This window comes from Rhinolophus ferrumequinum, chromosome 6 (assembly GCF_004115265.2).
Source record: "Rhinolophus ferrumequinum isolate MPI-CBG mRhiFer1 chromosome 6, mRhiFer1_v1.p, whole genome shotgun sequence".
NCBI lineage: Eukaryota > Metazoa > Chordata > Mammalia > Chiroptera > Rhinolophidae > Rhinolophus > Rhinolophus ferrumequinum.
This window is the reverse complement of record NC_046289.1, coordinates 731043-752162: the sequence shown is the minus strand read 5'-3', so window position 1 is coordinate 752162 and position 21120 is coordinate 731043. Positions and strand designations below refer to the sequence as shown.

The following is a 21120-nucleotide window of genomic DNA, read 5'->3' as shown; positions in this document are numbered from 1 at the left end:
TGGCTCATAAGACGACAAATGGCTAGGTGAAAGCCACTCTGAGATTCACCGTGACTGTCTTCCAGAGTGACTCAGTAGATATTAGGACCAGGAGTGTGCGTGTCCCCAAACAAAAGCCTTCGCAGCCACTACTATGGGTGTGTCACTTCCTTTATTGCCCATCCAGGGAACAGCAGAGTGGGGAGTCTGTGCAGCGCGTACGTGAGGGGGTTGATGGCCATGCAGGGGCCACATGTCCAGCAGGAACCTCCTGGCAGCTCACGGACGTCCTCATAGCCTCGGCTGAGCACAGCGCCGCACTTACAGCATCTGTGCATGGCACACGAAGCCCCCCAAAGCTGGCCCATGGGACAGTCAGCAGAGGAGTGGGCTTTGTCTGAGCGTGCAGGCAAGGGTTTCCAGAGGGTATGCCAGCCTCTGCCTGAAGCAGGAAGCAGAGCCTACACTGGGCAGGAAGCAGCAACAGGGGCAGGACAGGGTGACACCAAATCCTGCGTCCACACGCATGGCCATTATTACTCCTTCCTCACAGAAACAGCCGTGTTCTCTGGGGCGTCATGGGTGGCTCCCCAGAAATGGGGTTCATAAGGCCTTGTCCAGCAGCGTCTTCAGGGAGACAAGACCCCATGGGTTCTTGGTGTCCTGTGGGAAGACGGGACACTCCTTTGCTTCCAAAGTTTGGGGAGCTGGGCAGGATTTTGGTCCCACGATAGGAGCATCTGCCATGGCGGCAGGGTTTCTGCTCGGTTCTCCGTTCTGTGAGTTGAGGGGTCACACATTCGGCCTCCCGACATCCTTCTATCCTCCCCTGACAAATCACACCTGCATCCCTCACTTGGTTGTGGGCCTGGGTACAGGCACATCACTGGCTTTTCTGCCCCTGCTCCAGCACGACCAATTCCCTCTTGGCTGCAGATGTCACCATGGCTCTGGGGCCCGGCCCGGTGGCCACAGCCTCTGCTGGCTTCCTGTCCTCCTTCTCCTCAGGGAAGAAGCTTTCTTGGGCATCAAAAAAGGTGACTGCTTCTTCCTGGAGCTGTGGCTCCGCCAGACCCACCTTGTCCTCAGTGCTTTGGCTTTTCTTGGTAGGAGAGGAGGAGAAGCCTAACTTGGGGAATCGGAACCAGCCTGCCTTCTCCTGCTTCTTTGGCAGCTCCACCCCAGAGTGAACCTCAGGCTGTGCTTGCACAGGAGCAGGTCTTGGCACATCTTCTGTGGTACCAGCGCTTGTCTCCTGGGCAGAGGAAGAAAACCCAATGTTTGGAAGCCAAAACCGGAACAGACCAGACCTTTTGCTTTCTGGTTTCTCTTTGGCCTCCCTTCCTTCATCCTCCAGGGGTGCAGCTGCCTCTTGGACGTCTTCAGGTGGGAATTCGAGAATTTCCGCAGGCTCCTCGTCGGAATAGCTGTCTGCAAACTGGTGGCCAGAACGAACTTCAAACGTAAATGTTTGCGGTCCCAGCATGTTGACGCTGGAAGAGATCATTTCAAACGGTTCTACACTGTCGGGCTGGTGGTCTCCGGAAGCGGGATTGGCTCCTGGGGTGACTTCTTGGGGAGCCTCTTGCAAGGCTTCCGGCGGCCCAGAGTCCTCAGTGACCATCGGCACCTGAGCCTGTGAGGGGCGCTCTGGGACCTTCCCCTTGAGCAAGGAAAACCCGTAGGAAGGCATCTGGATCTCAGAGGCCGGAATCTCTGATTCCCGCACGATCTGAGTAGAAAACGCCTGGGGTTCTGAGAGGTCAGCAAACTCTGCTGTCACCCTACTCTGTATGGTGACCTCTTGGCTCTCAACCCAAGTACCTTGGATGTGCACTCTGACCTTAGAAATGGGGGAAGCTTCCAAGGAGGGGTCAAGAACCACAGGCGGCTCCCTGGGGACCCCAGCGCCTGCCTTCAGGATGCTCGCATCCCAGACTCCGGGGCTTTCCTCATGCAGGGCCAGGTCCAGGCTGCTGTCCGGGCACCACACTTCTCTCACGGCGGGGATGAAGACATCGGCTGTGGAGTCAGGGGCCGGGAAGGTAAACCTGGGCACCTTCAACGTGGGGAATTTGACAGTCAGCACAGAATCCTCCCAGAACTGACCCATGTCAACAATGGAAATCTGGGACGGCACGTCAGTCCTGGAAGCCTTCAGCCTCAGAGGGCCTTCGGTGGGGGACGACCGGTGCTCTGCTCTCTCTGACCCCCTGGCAGGAGTCTTGCTTACTTCCCCTGGAGGAGCTTTGGTTTCTGAAAGTCTCCCGCTGGGCATCTGAAGGGACAGGGAGTCTTGTCCTGGATGGAGCTGGACCTCGGAAGTGGGAAGATCACCAGCGGACATCCCGGCAGGAGAGAGGTGCACATTCAAGCTTTTGCTGTCCAGAGTTCGCCTTAGGACATGTGCCATGTCTGCTTCTGCCTCTGGGGGCTGTGGGGACACAGCGGCCTCCACCTCTGACCCAGGCACATGGACCCCCTGACTCTTGACTGTAGCTTGTGCTTCTCCTTGCTTTGGTGTGCTGATAGCAGGAGCTGGCACCTGAGTCACACCTCTGTCCCTGGAGGAGCGCCAGAAGCCGGGCAGGCGGAGCGAGGGCATTCGAAACCAGCTCTCCTGAGAGCCTACCCGCGCGTCTCCCACGGCAGCGTCTCCCACGGCAGCGTCTCCCTCTGCACTTCCTACTGTGGGGGCTGCAGTGTCTGTTGTTCTACTGGATGCCTGGAGAGGGTCTTCTGTCGAGGGGTCCATCACCTGCCCCCGAGGCTGGCTTGCTGAGCCATCCCCGAGCCCATGCCCTTTGCTGCCATCTCCCAGAGACAGGCTGTGTTTGGGAAGAACTTCACCTGCAGACTGGCTCACCTCCTCCTGGAGCTCAGTGGGTCGGAAGTCGGGATGGACAAAGCTCACACTGGGAAGGTGGACCCGTGGCAGGTGGAGGTCCACGCCTGCTCCTTCTGGGGGGCCCACCATTGCACCAGTGCCCCTAACACCACCCTCACCGCTGGCCCTCACTGTGGCCTGAGAGGCACCCTCGGCTGGGGAACTGGACAGGGAGGGATCCAGGTCTCCCTGTGGCAGGCCAGTCCCTCCCATGGAAGCCCTCCTTTTGGGACCTGCCAGTTTGGGCAGAGCAAAGCCAGGTGTCTTGACCCTTCCCCTCTCTCTGTCCAAGTATGCTTCCATCTGGGAAACAGGAAGCCCAGGCAAGGTGCCCTTTGGACGCACGTCAACAACCAGGGTATGTGCCGGATACTCTTTGGGATCCATCTCCTTCTTCGGGGACCGCCTGAAGGATGGGAGTCTGAGCTGTGGCATTTTCAAGGGACTGCCTTTCCCGTCACAGTCAGCGTCTTCAGCTGGGTCCCCACCTGGAGTCATTCCTGCTGTCCGGGCAGTGCCCACGGGGTCCTCCGTCACCTCAGACATGGACACACCTGCAGATGGCAGCTGAGTACCAGGCCTTGGGAATACCATGACTTCCTCGGCTGAGGAGCTGACTCCCCACACTGGGCTGGGAGGAGACAGGGCACCCCCTACGGCCCGGAGTGCACCCTCCACATCTCCTGCTTCTGGAGCTGAAAACACAAACTTTGGTCGGTGAAATTTAGGAAAAGTCACCTGACCATAAGATGTATAAACCGAGGGGTCCACTGCGCCAGGGTGGCTGTCACTTTGAGACAATGGAAGCCTCTCCCAGGATGAGAGGTCTGCAGTACACTCTTTGTTGGAAAGGTGAGCATCTCCCTGGGACTCAGAGAGGGTACCCGGAGGCAGCACTGGAGAGACGGTGGCTCCGGGGAGAGTCACCTGGTACTTTGAAGGTGTGACACCCTCACAGGAAGGGAGAGTGGAGGATTCAGCGTGGGGGCCGCTGAGATCAACACTGCCTAAAGGAGCACTGGACCACCCAAGTCCCGGCACCTGCATGGATGGCTCCCTGAAAGTCTCACACTCGCCAAGAGACCCGCCACCACCTAACTCCAAGGGGGTGGCCAAGCGACTCCCAGGAAGAGAAACCCCCGAATCTGCATGAAAGCCTCCCAAGCTCTTAGGGGATTTCCCTGGAGGGGAAAAGACCTTGGGCATTTTAAAACGGAATTTCTTGACTTTGCTTTTTTCTCCACCTCTTTCAATTGATAGGCCCTCATCAAGGTCCACTGTAGAAACAGAGATGTCACCTACACTGACACTGGGATCCATGAGCTCGAGAGAATAAGTCCCTTCCAGAGTCTGGTCACTACCTTGAACTTGTGAAGAAACCACAGAAGCCTGATTGGAAGAATAAGGAAATGACACACTGCCTTTAGGCATCTTCCATGCGATACTTCTAGAAGATAATTCCTTGTCTCCCAGGGCCATGTCGCCCTCCAGCCTGACACCTGGCGCCTGGATGTCCACCTCAACGCTGGGCAGTGAGACCCCCACGTTGGGAGTTGTCACCTCGCCTTTGGCACCCTTCAGGTCCAGTTTGGGCCCCGTGATATCAACCTGGGGGCCCTTGAAGTCTACTTTGGGCATCTCCATGCTGGCCATGTGCACCATGGGCAGGTGCCCTTTGAGTCCGGTTCTGGCATCGCGCTCCTGGAGCTCTGCCTCGGGCGCAAGGCCCTCCGGGAGCTTCAGGCCCAGCTCACCGGTCTTGACGTCCATGTCGGCAAATGGCAGGTCTATGCTCAGGTCACAGGTCTTGACGTCAGTCTGGATGGAGGGCAGGTGCACGTCCTCCGGCACCTGTGGCCCGGACACCTCCACCGAGGCGTCGGAGGACTTGTTGGGCGCCAACATGCCGAAGGAGGGCATCTTGAACTTGGGCATTTTGAACTTGCTGCCCCTGGGGGGCATCTCCTTGTCTCCCAGGGCCATGTCGCCCTCCAGCCTGGCGCCTGGTGCCTGGATGTCCACCTCCACGCTGGGCAGCGACACACCCACGTCGGGGGCTGCCACCTCGCCTTTGGCGCCCTTCAGGTCCAGTTTGGGCCCCGTGATGTCCACCTGGGGGCCCTTGATGTCCACCTTGGGCATCTTGAAGCTGGGCATCGGCACCGTGGGCATGTGGCCCTTGAACCTGGCCCCTTCTGCCTTGCCCTTCAGCTCGCCCAGCCTCACCTCGCCCTCAGCCCCGGGGAGCTCGATTTCAGCTGATGGCAGTTGCACGCTGACCTCTGGGGCTTGCATCTCGCCACTCAGGCAGGGCAGGGTCGCCTCCCCTGTGATCTTGGGCACAGGCACGTCCACGGATGTTCCCAAATCCTTGCTTGGTGCCGATCCGCCGAAGGAGGGCATCCTGAACTTGGGCATTTTGAACTTGCTGTCCCTGGCGGACACCTCCTTGTCTCCGAGGGCCATGTCGACCTCCAGCTTGGTGCCCGGCGCCTGGATGTCCACCTCCACGCTGGGCAGCGACACCCCCACGTCGGGGGCTGCCACCTCACCTTTGGCACCCTTCAGGTCCAGTTTGGGCCCCGTGATGTCCACTTGGGGGCCCTTAAAGTCTACTTTGGGCATCTTGAACTTGGGCATTTTCAACTTGCTATCTCTGGTGGTCACCTCCTTGTCTCCCAGGGCCATGTCGCCCTCCAGATTGGCGCCCGGCGCCTGGATATCCAGCCCTAGGCTGGGCAGCGTCACTGCCATGCCGGGGGCAGTCACCTCGCCTTTGGAAACCTTCAGGTCCAGTTTGGGCTCCGTGATATCCACCTGGGGGCCCTTGAAGTCTACTTTGGGCATCTCCATGCTGGGCATGTGCACCGTGGGCAGGTGCCCTTTGAGTCCGGTTCTGGCGTCGCGTTCCTGGAGCTCTGCCTCGGGCACTTGGACTTCCGGAAGCTTTACGCCCAGCTCGCCGGTCTTAACATTCAAGTCGTCAGATGGCAAGTCTATGCTCAGATCACAGGTCTTCACCTCGGTCTGGATGGAGGGCAGGCGCACGTCCGCCTGCACCTGTGGCCCGGACACCTCCACCGAGGCATCGGAGGACTTGCTGGGCACCACCATGCCGAAGGAGGGCATCTTGAACTTGGGCATTTTGAACTTGCTGTCCCTGGCGGGCATCTCCTTGTCTTCCAGGGCCATGTCACCCTCCAGCCTGGCACCTGGTGCCTGGATGTCCACCTCCACGCTGGGCAGTGAGACCCCCACGTCGGGGGTTGCCACCTCGCCTTTGGCGCCCTTCAGGTCCAGCTTAGGCCCCGTGATGTCCACCTGGGGGCCCTTGAAGTCTACTTTGGGCATCTTGAACTTGGGCATTTTTAACTTGCTATCTCTGGCGGACACCTCCTTGTCTCCTAGGGCCATCTCACCCTCCAGCTTGGCACCCGGCGCCTGGATGTCCACCTCCATGCTGGGCAGCGACACCCCCATGTCGGGGGCTGCCACCTCGCCTTTGGCACCTTTCAGGTCCACTTTGGGTCCCGTGATGTCCACCTGAGGGCCCTTGATGTCCACCTTGGGCATCTTGAGGCTGGGCATCTGCACTGTGGGCATGTGGCCCTTGAACCTGGCCCCTTCTGCCTTGCCCTTCAGCTCGCCCAGCATCACCTCGCCCTCGGGGAGGGCCACCTCCACCTCAGTCCCGGGGAGCTCGATTTCAGCTGATGGCAGTTGCACGCTGCCCTCTGGGGCTTGCATCTCGCCACTCAGGCAGGGCAGGGTTGCCTCCCCTGTGATCCTGGGCACGGGCACGTCCACGGATGTTTCCAAATCCTTGCTTGGTGCCGATCCGCCGAAGGAGGGCATCTTAAACTTGGGCATTTTGAACTTGCTATCTCTGGCGGGCATCTCCTTGTCTTCCAGGGCCATGTCACCCTCCAGCCTGGCACCTGGTGCCTGGATGTCTACATCCACGCTGGGCAGTGAGACCCCCACGTCGGGGGCTGCCAGCTCGCCTTTGGCACCCTTCAGATCCAGTTCGGGCCCCGTGATGTCCACTTGCGGGCCCTTGAAGTCTACTTTGGGCATCTTGAACTTGCGCATTTTGAACTTGCTGTCTCTGGCCGTCACCGCCTTGTCTCCCAGGATAATGTCACCCTCCAGGTTAGTGCCCGGCACCTGGATGTCCAGCCCTACGCTGGGAAGCGTCACTGTCATGCCGGGGGCAGTCACCTCTCCTTTGGCACCCTTCAGGTCCAGTTTGGGCCCCGTGATGTCCACCTGGGGGCCCTTGAAGTCTACTTTGGGCATCTCCATGCTGCGCATGTACACAGTGGGCAGGTGCCCTTTGAGTCCAGTTCTGGTGTCGCGTTCCTGGAGCTCTCCCTCAGGCACATGGACTTCCGGGAGCTTTACGCCCATCTCGCCGGTCTTGACGTCCATGTCGGCAGATGGCAGGTCTATGCTCAGGTCACAGGTCTTGACGTCGGTCTGGATGGAGGGCAGGCGCACATCAGCCTGCACCTGTGGTCCGGACACATCCACCGAGGCATCGATGGTCTTGCTGGGCACCGCCATGCCGAAGGAGGGCATCTTGAACTTGGGCATTTTGAACTTGCTGTCCCTGGCGGGCATCTCCTTGTCTTTCAGGACCATGTCACCCTCTAGCCTGGCGCCTGGCGCCTGGATGTCCACCTCCACGCTGGGCAGCGACACACCCACGTCGGGGGCTGCCACCTCACCTTTGGCACCCTTCAGATCCAGTTTGGGTCCCGTGATGTCCACCTGGGGACCCTTGATGTCCACCTTGGACATCTTGAGGCTGGGCATCTGCACCGTGGGCATGTGGCCCTTGAACCTGGCCCCTTCTGCCTTGCCCTTCAGCTCGCCCAGCCTCACCTCGCCCTCGGGGAGGGCCACCTCCACCTCAGCCCTGGGGAGCTGGATTTCAGCTGATGGCAGTTGCACGCTGCCCTCTGTGGCTTGCATCTCGCCACTCAAGCAGGGCAGGGTCGCATCCCCTGTGATCTTGGGCACGGGCACGTCCACGGATGTTCCCAAATCTTTGCTTGGTGCCGATCCGCCGAAGGAGGGCATCTTGAACTTGGGCATTTTGAACTTGCTGTCTCTGGCGGCCATCTCCTTGTCTCCCAGGGCCATGTCGCCCTCCAGCTTGGTGCCTGGTGCCTGGATGTCCACCTCCACGCTGGGCAGTGAGACCCCCACGTCGGGGGCTGTCACCTCGCCTTTGGCACCCTTCATGTCCAGTTTGGGCCCCATGATGTCCACTTGGGGGCCCTTGAAGTCTACTTTGGGCATCTTAAACTTGGGCATTTTGAACTTGCTGTCCCTGGAGGCCATCTCCTTGTCTCCCAGGGCCATGTCGCCCTCAAGCTTGGCGCCCGGTGCCTGGATGTCTACCTCCACGCTGGGCAGTGAGACACCCACGTCGGGGGCTGTCACCTCGCCTTTGTCACCCTTCAGATCCAGTTCGGGCCCCGTGAGGTCCACTTGGGGGCCCTTGAAGTCTACTTTGGGCATCTTGAACTTGCGCATTTTGAACTTGCTTTCTCTGGCCGTCACCACCTTGTCTCCCAGGACAATGTCACCCTCCAGGTTGGTGCCCGGCACCTGGATGTCCAGCCCTACGCTGGGCAGCGTCACTGTCATGCTGGGGGCAGTCACCTCGCCTTTGGCACCCTTCAGGTCCAGTTTGGGACCCGTGATGTCCACCTGGGGGCCCTTGAAGTCTCCTTTGGGCATCTCCATGCTGGGCATGTGCACTGTGGGCAGGTGCCCTTTGAGTCCAGTTCTGGTGTCGCATTCCTGGAGCTCTGCCTCAGGCACATGGACTTCTGGGAGCTTTACGCCCATCTTGCCGGTCTTGACGTCCACGTCGGCAGATGGCAGGTCTATGCTCAGGTCACAGGTCTTGACGTTGGTCTGGATGGAGGGCAGGCGCACGTCAGCCTGCACCTGTGGCCCGGACACCTCCACCGAGGCATCGATGGACTTGCTGGGCATCGCCATGCTGAAGGACGGCATCTTGAACTTGGGCATTTTGAACTTGCTTTCCCTGGTGTCCATCTCCTTGTCTTCCAGGGCCATGTCGCCCTCCAGCCTGGCGCCTGGCGCCTGGATGTCCACCTCCACGCTGGGCAGCAAAACTCCCACGTCGGGGGTTGCCAACTCGCCTTTGACACCCTTCAGGCCCAGTTTGGGTCCCGTGATGTCCACCTGGGGGCCCTTGATGTCCACCTTGGGCATCTTGAGGCTGGGCATCGGCACCGTGGGCATGTGGCCCTTGAACCTGGCCCCTTCTGCCTTGCCCTTCAGCTCGCCCAGCCTCACCTCGCCCTCAGCCCCGGGGAGCTCGATTTCAGCTGATGGCAGTTGCACGCTGACCTCTGGGGCTTGCATCTCGCCACTCAGGCAGGGCAGGGTCGCCTCCCCTTTGGTCTTCGGCACGGGCACGTCCACGGATGTTCCCAAATCCTTGCTTGGTGCCGATATGCCGAAGGAAGGCATCTTGAACTTGGGCATTTTGAACTTGCTGTCTCTGGCGGCCATCTCCTTGTCTCCCAGGGCCATGTCGCCCTCCAGCCTTGCACCTGGTGCCTGGATGTCCACCTCCACGCTGGGCAGCGACACCCCCACGTCGAGGGCTGCCACTTCGCCTTTGGCACCCTTCAGATCCAGTTTGGGCCCCGTGATGTCCATCTGGGGGCCCTTGAAGTGTCCTTTGGGCATCTCCATGCTGGGCATCTGCACTTTGGGCATGTGGCTCTTGAACCTGGCCGCTTCTGCCTTCCCCTTCAGCTCGCCCAGCCTCACCTCGCCCTCAGCCCCGGGGAGCTCGATTTCAGCTGATGGCAGTTGCACGCTGACCTCTGGGGCTTGCATCTCGCCACTCAGGCAGGGCAGGGTCGCCTCCCCTGTGATCTTGGGCACAGGCACGTCCACGGATGTTCCCAAATCCTTGCTTGGTGCCGAACCGCCGAAGGAGGGCATCTTGAACTTGGGCATTTTGAACTTGCTGTCTCTGGCGGTCATCTCCTTGTCTTCCAGGGCCATGTCGACCTCCAGCTTGGTGCCCGGCGCCTGGATGTCCACCTCCACGCTGGGCAGCGACACCACCACGTTGGGGGCTGCCACCTCACCTTTGGCACCCTTCACGTCCAGTTTGGGCCCTGTGATGTCCACTTGGGGGCCCTTGAAGTCTCCTTTGGGCATCTTGAACTTGGGCATTTTGAACTTGCTGTCTCTGGCGGTCACCTCCTTGTCTCCCAGGGCCATGTCGACCTCCAGCTTGGTGCCCGGCGCCTGGATGTCCACCTCCACGCTGGGCAGCGACACCACCACGTCGGGGGCTGCCACCTCACCTTTGGCACCCTTCAGGTCCAGTTTGGGCCCCGTGATGTCCACTTGGGGGCCCTTGAAGTCTACTTTGGGCATTTTGAACTTGCTGTCTCTGGCGGTCACCTCCTTTTCTCCCAGGGCCACGTCACCCTCTAGCCTGGCGCCTGGTGCCTGGATGTCTACCTCCACGCTGGGCAGCAACACCCCCATGTCGGGGGCAGTCACCTCGCATTTGGCACCCTTCAGGTCCAGTTTGGGACCCGTGATGTCCACCTGGGGGCCCTTGAAGTCTCCTTTGGGCATCTTGATGCTGGGCATCTGCACTTTGGGCATGTGGCCTTTGAGTCCAGTTCTGGCGTCGCGTTCCTGGAGCTCTGCATCGGGCGCATGGCCCTCCGGGAGCTTTACGCCCAGCTCGCCGGTCTTCACGTCCAAGTCGGCAGATGGCAGGTCTATGCTCAGGTCACAGGTCTTGACGTCGGTCTGGATGGAGGGCAGGCACACGTCAGCCTGCACCTGTGGCCCGGACACCTCCACCGAGGCATCGATGGACTTGCTGGGCACCGCCATGCCGAAGGAGGGCATCTTGAACTTGGGCATTTTGAACTTGCTTTCCCTGGCGGCCAACTCCTTGTCTTCTAGGGCCATGTCGCTCTCTAGCCTGGCGCCTGGCGCCTGGATGTCCTCCTCCACGCTGGGTAGCAAAACTCCCACGTCGGGGGTTGCCAACTCGCCTTTGGCACCCTTCAGGTCCAGTTTGGGTCCCGTGATGTCCACCTGGGGGCCCTTGATGTCCACCTTAGGCATCTTGAGGCTGGGCATCTGCACCGTGGGCATGTGGCCCTTGAACCTGGCCCCTTCTGCCTTGCCCTTCAGCTCGCCCAGCCTCACCTCGCCCTCAGCCCCGGGGAGCTCGATTTCAGCTGATGGCAGTTGCACGCTGACCTCTGGGGCTTGCATCTCGCCACTCAGGCAGGGCAGGGTCGCCTCCCCTGTGATCTTGGGCACAGGCACGTCCACGGATGTTCCCAAATCCTTGCTTGGTGCCGATCCGCCGAAGGAGGGCATCCTGAACTTGGGCATTTTGAACTTGCTGTCCCTGGCGGCCATCTCCTTGTCTTCCAGGGCCATGTCGCCCTCCAGCTTGGCACCTGGTGCCTGGATGTCCACCTCCACGCTGGGCAGTGACAACCCCATGTCAGGGGCTGCCACCTCGCCTTTGGCACCCTTCACGTCCAGTTTGGGCCCTGTGATGTCCACTTGGGGACCCTTGAAGTCTCCTTTGGGCATCTTGAACTTGGGCATTTTGAACTTGCTGTCTCTGGCGGTCACCTCCTTGTCTCCCAGGGCCATGTCGACCTCCAGCTTGGTGCCCGGCGCCTGGATGTCCACCTCCACGCTGGGCAGCGACACCACCACGTTGGGGGCTGCCACCTCACCTTTGGCACCCTTCACGTCCAGTTTGGGCCCTGTGATGTCCACTTGGGGACCCTTGAAGTCTCCTTTGGGCATCTTGAACTTGGGCATTTTGAACTTGCTGTCTCTGGCGGTCACCTCCTTGTCTCCCAGGGCCATGTCGACCTCCAGCTTGGTGCCCGGCGCCTGGATGTCCACCTCCACGCTGGGCAGCGACACCACCACGTCGGGGGCTGCCACCTCACCTTTGGCACCCTTCAGGTCCAGTTTGGGCCCCGTGATGTCCACTTGGGGGCCCTTGAAGTCTACTTTGGGCATTTTGAACTTGCTGTCTCTGGCGGTCACCTCCTTTTCTCCCAGGGCCACGTCACCCTCTAGCCTGGCGCCTGGTGCCTGGATGTCTACCTCCACGCTGGGCAGCAACACCCCCATGTCGGGGGCAGTCACCTCGCTTTTGGCACCCTTCAGGTCCAGTTTGGGACCCGTGATGTCCACCTGGGGGCCCTTGAAGTCTCCTTTGGGCATCTTGATGCTGGGCATCTGCACTTTGGGCATGTGGCCTTTGAGTCCAGTTCTGGCGTCGCGTTCCTGGAGCTCTGCATCGGGCGCATGGCCCTCCGGGAGCTTTACGCCCAGCTCGCCGGTCTTCACGTCCAAGTCGGCAGATGGCAGGTCTATGCTCAGGTCACAGGTCTTGACGTCGGTCTGGATGGAGGGCAGGCACACGTCAGCCTGCACCTGTGGCCCGGACACCTCCACCGAGGCATCGATGGACTTGCTGGGCACCGCCATGCCGAAGGAGGGCATCTTGAACTTGGGCATTTTGAACTTGCTTTCCCTGGCGGCCAACTCCTTGTCTTCTAGGGCCATGTCGCTCTCTAGCCTGGCGCCTGGCGCCTGGATGTCCTCCTCCACGCTGGGTAGCAAAACTCCCACGTCGGGGGTTGCCAACTCGCCTTTGGCACCCTTCAGGTCCAGTTTGGGTCCCGTGATGTCCACCTGGGGGCCCTTGATGTCCACCTTAGGCATCTTGAGGCTGGGCATCTGCACCGTGGGCATGTGGCCCTTGAACCTGGCCCCTTCTGCCTTGCCCTTCAGCTCGCCCAGCCTCACCTCGCCCTCAGCCCCGGGGAGCTCGATTTCAGCTGATGGCAGTTGCACGCTGCCCTCTGGGGCTTGCATCTCGCCACTCAGGCAGGGCAGGGTCGCCTCCCCTGTGATCTTGGGCACAGGCACGTCCACGGATGTTCCCAAATCCTTGCTTGGTGCCGATCCGCCGAAGGAGGGCATCTTGAACTTGGGCATTTTGAACTTGCTGTCCCTGGCGGCCATCTCCTTGTCTTCCAGGGCCATGTCGCCCTCCAGCTTGGCACCTGGTGCCTGGATGTCCACCTCCACGCTGGGCAGTGACAACCCCATGTCAGGGACTGCCATCTCGCCTTTGGCAACCTTCACGTCCAGTTTGGACCCTGTGATGTCCACTTGGGGACCCTTGAAGTCTCCTTTGGGCATCTTGAACTTGGGCATTTTGAACTTGCTGTCTCTGGCGGTCACCTCCTTGTCTCCCAGGGCCATGTCGACCTCCAGCTTGGTGCCCGGCGCCTGGATGTCCACCTCCACGCTGGGCAGCGACACCACCACGTCGGGGGCTGCCACCTCATCTTTGGCACCCTTCACGTCCAGTTTGGGCCCTGTGATGTCCACTTGGGGACCCTTGAAGTCTCCTTTGGGCATCTTGAACTTGGGCATTTTGAACTTGCTGTCTCTGGCGGTCACCTCCTTGTCTCCCAGGGCCATGTCGACCTCCAGCTTGGTGCCCGGCGCCTGGATGTCCACCTCCACGCTGGGCAGTGACACCACCACGTCGGGGGCTGCCACCTTACCTTTGGCACCCTTCAGGTCCAGTTTGGGCCCCGTGATGTCCACTTGGGGGCATTTGAAGTCTACTTTGGGCATTTTGAACTTGCTGTCTCTGGCGGTCACCTCCTTTTCTCCCAGGGCCACGTCACCCTCTAGCCTGGCGCCTGGTGCCTGGATGTCTACCTCCACGCTGGGCAGCAACACCCCCATGTCGGGGGCAGTCACCTCGCATTTGGCACCCTTCAGGTCCAGTTTGGGACCCGTGATGTCCACCTGGGGGCCCTTGAAGTCTCCTTTGGGCATCTTGATGCTGGGCATCTGCACTTTGGGCATGTGGCCTTTGAGTCCAGTTCTGGCGTCGCGTTCCTGGAGCTCTGCATCGGGCGCATGGCCCTCCGGGAGCTTTACGCCCAGCTCGCCGGTCTTCACGTCCAAGTCGGCAGATGGCAGGTCAATGCTCAGGTCACAGGTCTTGACGTCGGTCTGGATGGAGGGCAGGCACACGTCAGCCTGCACCTGTGGCCCGGACACCTCCACCGAGGCATCGATGGACTTGCTGGGCACCGCCATGCCGAAGGAGGGCATCTTGAACTTGGGCATTTTGAACTTGCTTTCCCTGGCGGCCAACTCCTTGTCTTCTAGGGCCATGTCGCTCTCCAGCCTGGCGCCTGGCGCCTGGATGTCCTCCTCCACGCTGGGCAGCAAAACTCCCACGTCGGGGGTTGCCAACTCGCCTTTGGCACCCTTCAGGTCCAGTTTGGGTCCCGTGATGTCCACCTGGGGGCCCTTGATGTCCACCTTAGGCATCTTGAGGCTGGGCATCTGCACCGTGGGCATGTGGCCCTTGAACCTGGCCCCTTCTGCCTTGCTCTTCAGCTCGCCCAGCCTCACCTCGCCCTCAGCCCCGGGGAGCTCGATTTCAGCTGATGGCAGTTGCACGCTGTCCTCTGGGGCTTGCATCTCGCCACTCAGGCAGGGCAGGGTCGCCTCCCCTGTGATCTTGGGCACAGGCACGTCCACGGATGTTCCCAAATCCTTGCTTGGTGCCGATCCGCCGAAGGAGGGCATCCTGAACTTGGGCATTTTGAACTTGCTGTCCTTGGCGGCCATCTCCTTGTCTTCCAGGGCCATGTCGCCCTCCAGCCTGGCACCTGGTGCCTGGATGTCCACCTCCACGCTGGGCAGTGACAACCCCATGTCAGGGGCTGCCACCTCGCCTTTGGCACCCTTCACGTCCAGTTTGGGCCCTGTGATGTCCACTTGGGGGCCCTTGAAGTCTCCTTTGGGCATCTTGAACTTGGGCATTTTGAACTTGCTGTCTCTGGCGGTCACCTCCTTGTCTCCCAGGGCCATGTCGACCTCCAGCTTGGTGCCCGGCGCCTGGATGTCCACCTCCACGCTGGGCAGCGACACCACCACGTCGGGGGCTGCCACCTCACCTTTGGCACCCTTCAGGTCCAGTTTGGGCCCCGTGATGTCCACTTGGGGGCCCTTGAAGTCTACTTTGGGAATCTCCATGCTGGGCATGTGCACCATAGGCATGTGCCCTTTGAGTCCGGTTCTGGCGTCGCGTTCCTGGAGCTCTGCCTCGGGCACTTGGACTTCCGGGAGCTTTACGCCCAACTCGCTGGTCTTGACGTCCACGTCGGCAGATGGCAGGTTTATGCTCAGGTCACAGGTCTTGATGTCAATCTGGATAGAGGGCAGGCGCACGTCCGCCTGCACCTGTTGCCCGGACACCTCCACCGAGGCGTCGGAGGACTTGCTGGGCACCGCCATGCCGAAGGAGGGCATCTTGAACTTGGGCATTTTGAACTTGCTGTCCCTGGCGGCCATCTGCTTGTCTTCCAGGGCCACGTCGCCCTCCAGCTTGGCGTCCGGTGCCTGAATATCCACCTCCATGCTGGGCAGTGACACCCCCATGCCGGTGGCAGTCACCTCGCCTTTGGCACCCTTCAGGTCCAGTTTGGGTCCCGTGATGTCCACCTGGGGGCCCTTGAAGTCTACTTTGGGCATCTTGATGCTGGGCATCTGCACCGTGGGCATGTGGCCTTTGAGTCCAGTTCTGGCGTCGCGTTCCTGGAGCTCTGCCTCGGGCACTTGGACTTCCGGGAGCTTTACGCCCAACTCGCTGGTCTTGACGTCCACGTCGGCAGATGGCAGGTTTATGCTCAGGTCACAGGTCTCGACGTCGGTCTGGATGGAGGGCAGGCACACGTCAGCCTGCACCTGTGGCCCGGACACCTCCACCGAGGCGTCGGAGGACTTGCTGGACACCGCCATGCCGAAGGAGGGCATCTTGAACTTGGGCATTTTGAACTTGCTGTCCCTGGCGGCCATCTCCTTGTCTTCCAGGGCCATGTCGCCCTCCAGCCTGGCGCCTGCCTCCTGGATGTCCAGTCCTATGCTGGGCAGCGACACCCCCATGTCGGGGATGGCCACCTCGCCTTTGGCGCCCTTCAGGTGTAGTTTGGGTCCCGTGATGTCTACCTGGGGGCCCTTGATGTCCACCTTGGGCATCTTGAGGCTGGGCATCGGCACCGTGGGCATGTGGCCCTTGAACCTGGCCCCTTCTGCCTTGCCCTTCAGCTCTCCCAGCTTCACCTCGCCCTCGGGGAGGGCCACCTCCACCTCAGCCCTGGGGAGCTCGATTTCAGTTGATGGCAGTTGCACGCTGCCCTCTGGGGCTTGCATCTCGCCACTCAGGCAGGGCAGGGTCACCTCCCCTCTGCTCTTGGGCACGGGCACGTCCACGGATGTTCCCAAATCCTTGCTTGGTGCCGATCCGCCGAAGGAGGGCATCTTGAACTTGGGCATTTTGAACTTGCTGTCTCTGGCGGTCAACTCCTTGTCTCCCAGGGCCATGTCAACCTCCAGCTTGGTGCCCGGTGCCTGGATGTCCACCTCCACGCTGGGCAGCGACACCCCCACGTCGGGGGCTGCCACCTCACCTTTGGCACCCTTCAGGTCCAGTTTGGGCCCCGTGATGTCCACCTGGGGGCCCTTGAAGTCTAGTTTGGGCATCTCCATGCTGGGCATGTGCACCGTGGGCAGGTGCCTTTTGAGTCCGGTTCTGGCGTCGCGTTCCTGGAGCTCTGCCTCAGGCACATGGACTTCCGGGAGCTTCAGTTCCAGCTCGCCGGTCTTGACGTCCACGTCTGCAGATGGCAGGTCTATGCTCAGGTCACAGGTCTTGACGTCGGTCTGGATGGAGGGCAGGCGCACGTCCGCCTGCACCTGTTGCCCGGACACCTCCACCGACGCGTCGGAGGACTTGCTGGGCACCGCCATGCCGAAGGAGGGCATCTTGAACTTGGGCATTTTGAACTTGCTGTCCTTGGCGGCCATCTCATTGTCTTCCAGGGCCATGTCGCCCTCCAGCCTGGCGCCTGCCGCTTGGATGTCCAGTCCTATGCTGGGCAGCGACACCCCCACGTCGGGGGTTGCCACCTCGCCTTTGGTGCCCTTCAGGTGTAGTTTGGGTCTCGTGATGTCCACCTGGGGGCCCTTGATGTCCACCTTAGGCATCTTGAGGCTGGGCATCTGCACCGTGGGCATGTGGCCCTTGAACCTGGCCCCTTCTGCCTTGCCCTTCAGCTCGCCCAGCCTCACCTCGCCCTCGGGGAGTGCCACCTCCACCTCAGCCCTGGGGAGCTCGATTTCAGCTGATGGCAGTTGCACGCTGCCCTCTGGGGCTTGCATCTCGACACTCAGGCAGGGCAGGGTCGCCTCCCCTGTGATCTTGGGCACGGGCACGTCCACGAATTTTCCCAAATCCTTGCTTGGTGCCGATCCGCCGAAGGAGGGCATCTTGAACTTGGGCATTTTGAACTTGCTTTCTCTGGCGGCCATCTCCTTGTCTCCCAGGGCCATGTCGCCCTCCAGCTTGGCGCCCGGTGCCTGGATGTCCACCTCCACGCTGGGCAGCGACACCGCCATGTCGGGGGCTGCCACCTCGCCTTTGGCACCTTTCAGGTCCAGTCTGGGCCCCGTGATGTCCACTTGGGGGCCCTTGAAGTCTCCTTTGGGCATCTTGAACTTGGGCATTTTGAACTTGCTGTCTCTGGCGGCCATCTCCTTTTCTCCTAGGGCCATGTCGCCCTCCAGCTTGGCGCCCGGTGCCTGGATGTCCACCTCCACGCTGGGCAGCGACACCCCCATGTCGGGGGCTGCCACCTCGCCTTTGGCACCCTTCAGGTCCAGTTTGGGCGTCGTGATGTCCACCTGGGGGCCCTTGATGTCCACCTTGGGCATCTTGAGGCTGGGCATCTGAACCGTGGGCATGTGGCCCTTGAACCTGGCCCCTTCTGCCTTGCCCTTCAGCTTGCCCAGCCTCACCTCGCCCTCGGCCTCAGGGAGCTCAATTTCAGCAGATGGGTGTTGCACGCTGCCCTCTGGGGCTTGTATCTCGCCACTCAGGCAGGGCAGTGTCGCCTCCCCTGTGATCTTGGGCACAGGCACGTCCACGGATGTTCCCAAATCCTTGCTTGGTGCCGATCCGCCGAAGGAGGGCATCTTGAACTTGGGCATTTTGAACTTGCTGTCGCGTGAGGCCATCTCCTTGTCTCCCGGGGAGATTTCACTTTCTTTCCCTTTTTCGGTCTCCTGTTCTTCTTTTATTTTTGATGGTACTCTCTGTTCTTTTCCTTCATCTTCATCACTACTCTCTAAATCCAACTCCAAATTTACTTCCTTGAGAAATGTGTGTCTCTGATTTTCCCTTTCTATTTCTCTTTTCTGTGTTTCTGTGACTGACTTTGCATCCTTTCCTTGGGACCATCCAAGTGACGGCAATTTGAACTTTAGTATTTTCATCTTTTCTTCCTTTCCTTCCACGTTCTGGTCCCAACCTATTGTGTCTCCTCCTTTCATTGTTGCCAGAGATCTCTCTGCTCTCCCTTTATCCCGTTTGGGCCGACGAACTGCAAGGTCTCGGTCCTTGTTTGTGTCTGGGCTCTTGTCACCCTTTGTCACGATCTTGGTGGCTGACCTCCCCTGCCTCGGGCCCTGCTCTAGCACTGCCATGCTTCCTTCTGTCCCCAGCACTTTTTGTTTGGAAAATCCAAACTTGGGTGTTTTCAAATTGAGTATTTGGATCTGGACGTCTGCTTGGTGGCCCTGTGTGTGGCCTTCACCTGTCCTGTCTTGCAGAGGCAATGTGGCGGTTTCCATGTCCAGCACTTTTATTCCCACCTTAGTGCATCCTCTGCCCTGTTTGGGGACTCGGCCTGCCCTGGGTTTCCCTTGGGTCACTGTCTCCTCCTGGACTTGCCTCTCCGTTGTCTTCCTCTGGGGTCTGGCTGCCATGTCGGACCCACCCCCCAAGTCTGCTTCGTAGGAGAGGGCAGGCTCTGTGGGCCACTGTACACTCAGAGCAGGTGTCCCCTGTTGCGCCTCTGCTGTCCTGTCGTCCTTTGTGCCATGTGTGGCAGCCCAGGTAGCTTCTTGGGTGGCATCCCAGGACCCCGCTTCCTCCAGCACTCTGGAATGGACGGCCTCACTTTGGGACCCTGTGCCTGGCTGCCCTGCCAGCGATGGGCCCTTCCCTGAGCCCACTTTGAACTTCAGGTTCAGGAACCTGCTCCTGCGCTGGCTGCCTGTCCCTGCCTCCTGTTCCTGCTCGTCTGGTGGAAACTCGGCCTCAGTGTCTGAGCTTGTGGGGCCCACAGCAGGCACCTTCCCCCGCTCGTAAGCCTCCGAGGAACTGTGTGACCTCCGGGGCCCTCGCCCACCCTTGCTCTTTATGGCTTGAAATTTGGGCCAGGAGAGCCTGTCCTTTTGGGGCCTCCTCCCTCTGCCATCCCTGGCCTTGGCGATGAGTCTCTCCTGGTCCCCATTGCTTTCCATCGTCTTCGTGGGTGTGGCTGTGCCCCCATCAGTGATGTCCTTTCCCTGAAACACGAGGACAGTGAACTTGTTGGTGCCATTCCACAAAGTCTGTGGCCCTGGGCTTAGGGGAAGAGGGGGTTGGGTGGGGCACATGCCAGCCTCGGCCGCAGCCAGCTGCCTCACCTGCTTCTCAGTCGGCTTTGGGGCCTGCTGAGCTCCACGCGCATCCCTGTCCACATCTACTCTGGTGGGAACTTTCCGTCTGACTTTGAACTGAACCTTGTACGGCTCTGAGTACTGAAGGATTTTCAGAGCATCTTCATATTTAATGTCGTCGAAGAATATGGTTGCACTCAGCAGCTGATCTCCTGGACAAAGACAGAGTGGGGTTCAGGCCTTAGTTCCCCCATCTCATGGCTGCTGGGACGGAGGGCTCTACAGGGGTGCATGGAAGGGAAGGATGCCTGCCATGCTGCCCAGCCCTTCCCTCCCCTCAGCCCTGGGTGGGAAGGAGCCCACCTGTTTCACAGGTGGGAAAACCCAGCATGACAGGTGATTATCCTGAGCTCCAGGTGTGGCCCGGCCCCCTCCCGGTCCCTCCCATCCTCAGGGGACCATGGGGACTCCAGGGATGGGGCGGCCATGGCACCTTCTCTCAGGCTGAAGAGCTTGGCAGCTGAAGAGTCCTTCAAAACGTGCTTCACAAAGATGCCCTGGTCCCCACCACCCGTGACACTGTAACCACTTGCTCCAGCCTCCACCTCGGTCTTCAGCGTCACATCTGTCGCCTCCTGCGTGGACGGAGCAGAAGCACATCAGGTCCATGGTGAGCATACCTGTCCTACCATGGGCGTCAGTCCTGGGGGCGCTACCGCCCTGAGGACAGGAAGCCCACAGCCTGCCCGTCATCCAGGTGACAGCAGGCAAGGTCAGGGCCCCCAGCCAGGATGGCCTGGGTTGCTGTGTCCAAGCTTTGCAAGAAGCCAGCTGCAGCCACCTCCGGTGGGAGTAGCCTCCTCTTGTCCCCACCCCTACTTGGCAGGACTCAGGGGCAGCCTGTCCACAGCAGGACTTGGCAACGGTCAGAGTCTTCCTCCATTGCTCCTCGTTCATTCTTTACAAGCTCCAAGCTTCATTGCAAACAATGCAGCTATTGCTCAAACCATGGAACATCATAAATGCTGAGGGAAATACAACCAACAATGCAGCTGGCCTGACTTCAGACATGATGGTGCCTTGGGGGCTGGTGGAGCCGTAGAAGTGCCGGGACTGCCAATGCCAGGACAGTCTGCCTCAGGAGGCAGTGTCCGCCTCGCTACCACCTTCTGTGGCCCGTACACCACAGGCAGCGGCCGTGCCCATGCAGAGCTGAGAACACAGGTCTGTGCTCCTAGGTCCCCTGGCTGGGGCCTTGTGAAGGAGTCCAGCTCTCTGGCCAGGCGTCTTCATCATGGGCACATAGGGTCTTGGCAGAAGCCTGGGCCAGTCTTCTAGAGCCTCTGCCACCCTCAGGCCTGACAAGGGATGGGCATGCCATTCCACAGGGCACAGTGGCACTCTGCCAGCCTCCCTGTTCCTCTCTCTTTGCTCTGGCCTCCAACCCCCTGGCTGGGGCCCTGGTGAAGGTGAAGGGGTCCACCTCCCTGGCCCCCAATTCCCACCATACCCACCTCTGGATGACTCATCCTGGAAAATGTCCGTGAGTCCCCTGAACCCCGCTTCCACCAGGATCTCCGTCTCCCTGAAGAGCCTTGCCTGTCTGACGTGTCTTCCTATAACCACAGACATTGAGGGTTACCTAC

The 21120-nt window shown here is 60.3% G+C and overlaps 1 protein-coding gene across 1 annotated transcript in view; it reads right to left on the bottom strand.

Annotated features, from left to right (window-relative positions):
- Positions 1-134: 134 nt before the first annotated feature.
- Positions 135-21120, bottom strand: part of AHNAK2 (AHNAK nucleoprotein 2) — a 37856-nt gene continuing 16870 nt past the window's right edge. Inside the window, exons 4-11 of the mRNA XM_033106912.1 lie at positions 20989-21090; positions 19968-20109; positions 19502-19686; positions 17582-19381; positions 13639-17374; positions 7012-13002; positions 5735-6804; positions 135-5512 (exon numbers count right to left, since the gene is read on the bottom strand). Of these exons, the coding sequence (XP_032962803.1) occupies positions 863-5512; positions 5735-6804; positions 7012-13002; positions 13639-17374; positions 17582-19381; positions 19502-19686; positions 19968-20109; positions 20989-21090 (17676 nt within the window). The 3' untranslated portion in view covers positions 135-862. The remainder of the gene's footprint in view (positions 5513-5734; positions 6805-7011; positions 13003-13638; positions 17375-17581; positions 19382-19501; positions 19687-19967; positions 20110-20988; positions 21091-21120) is intronic.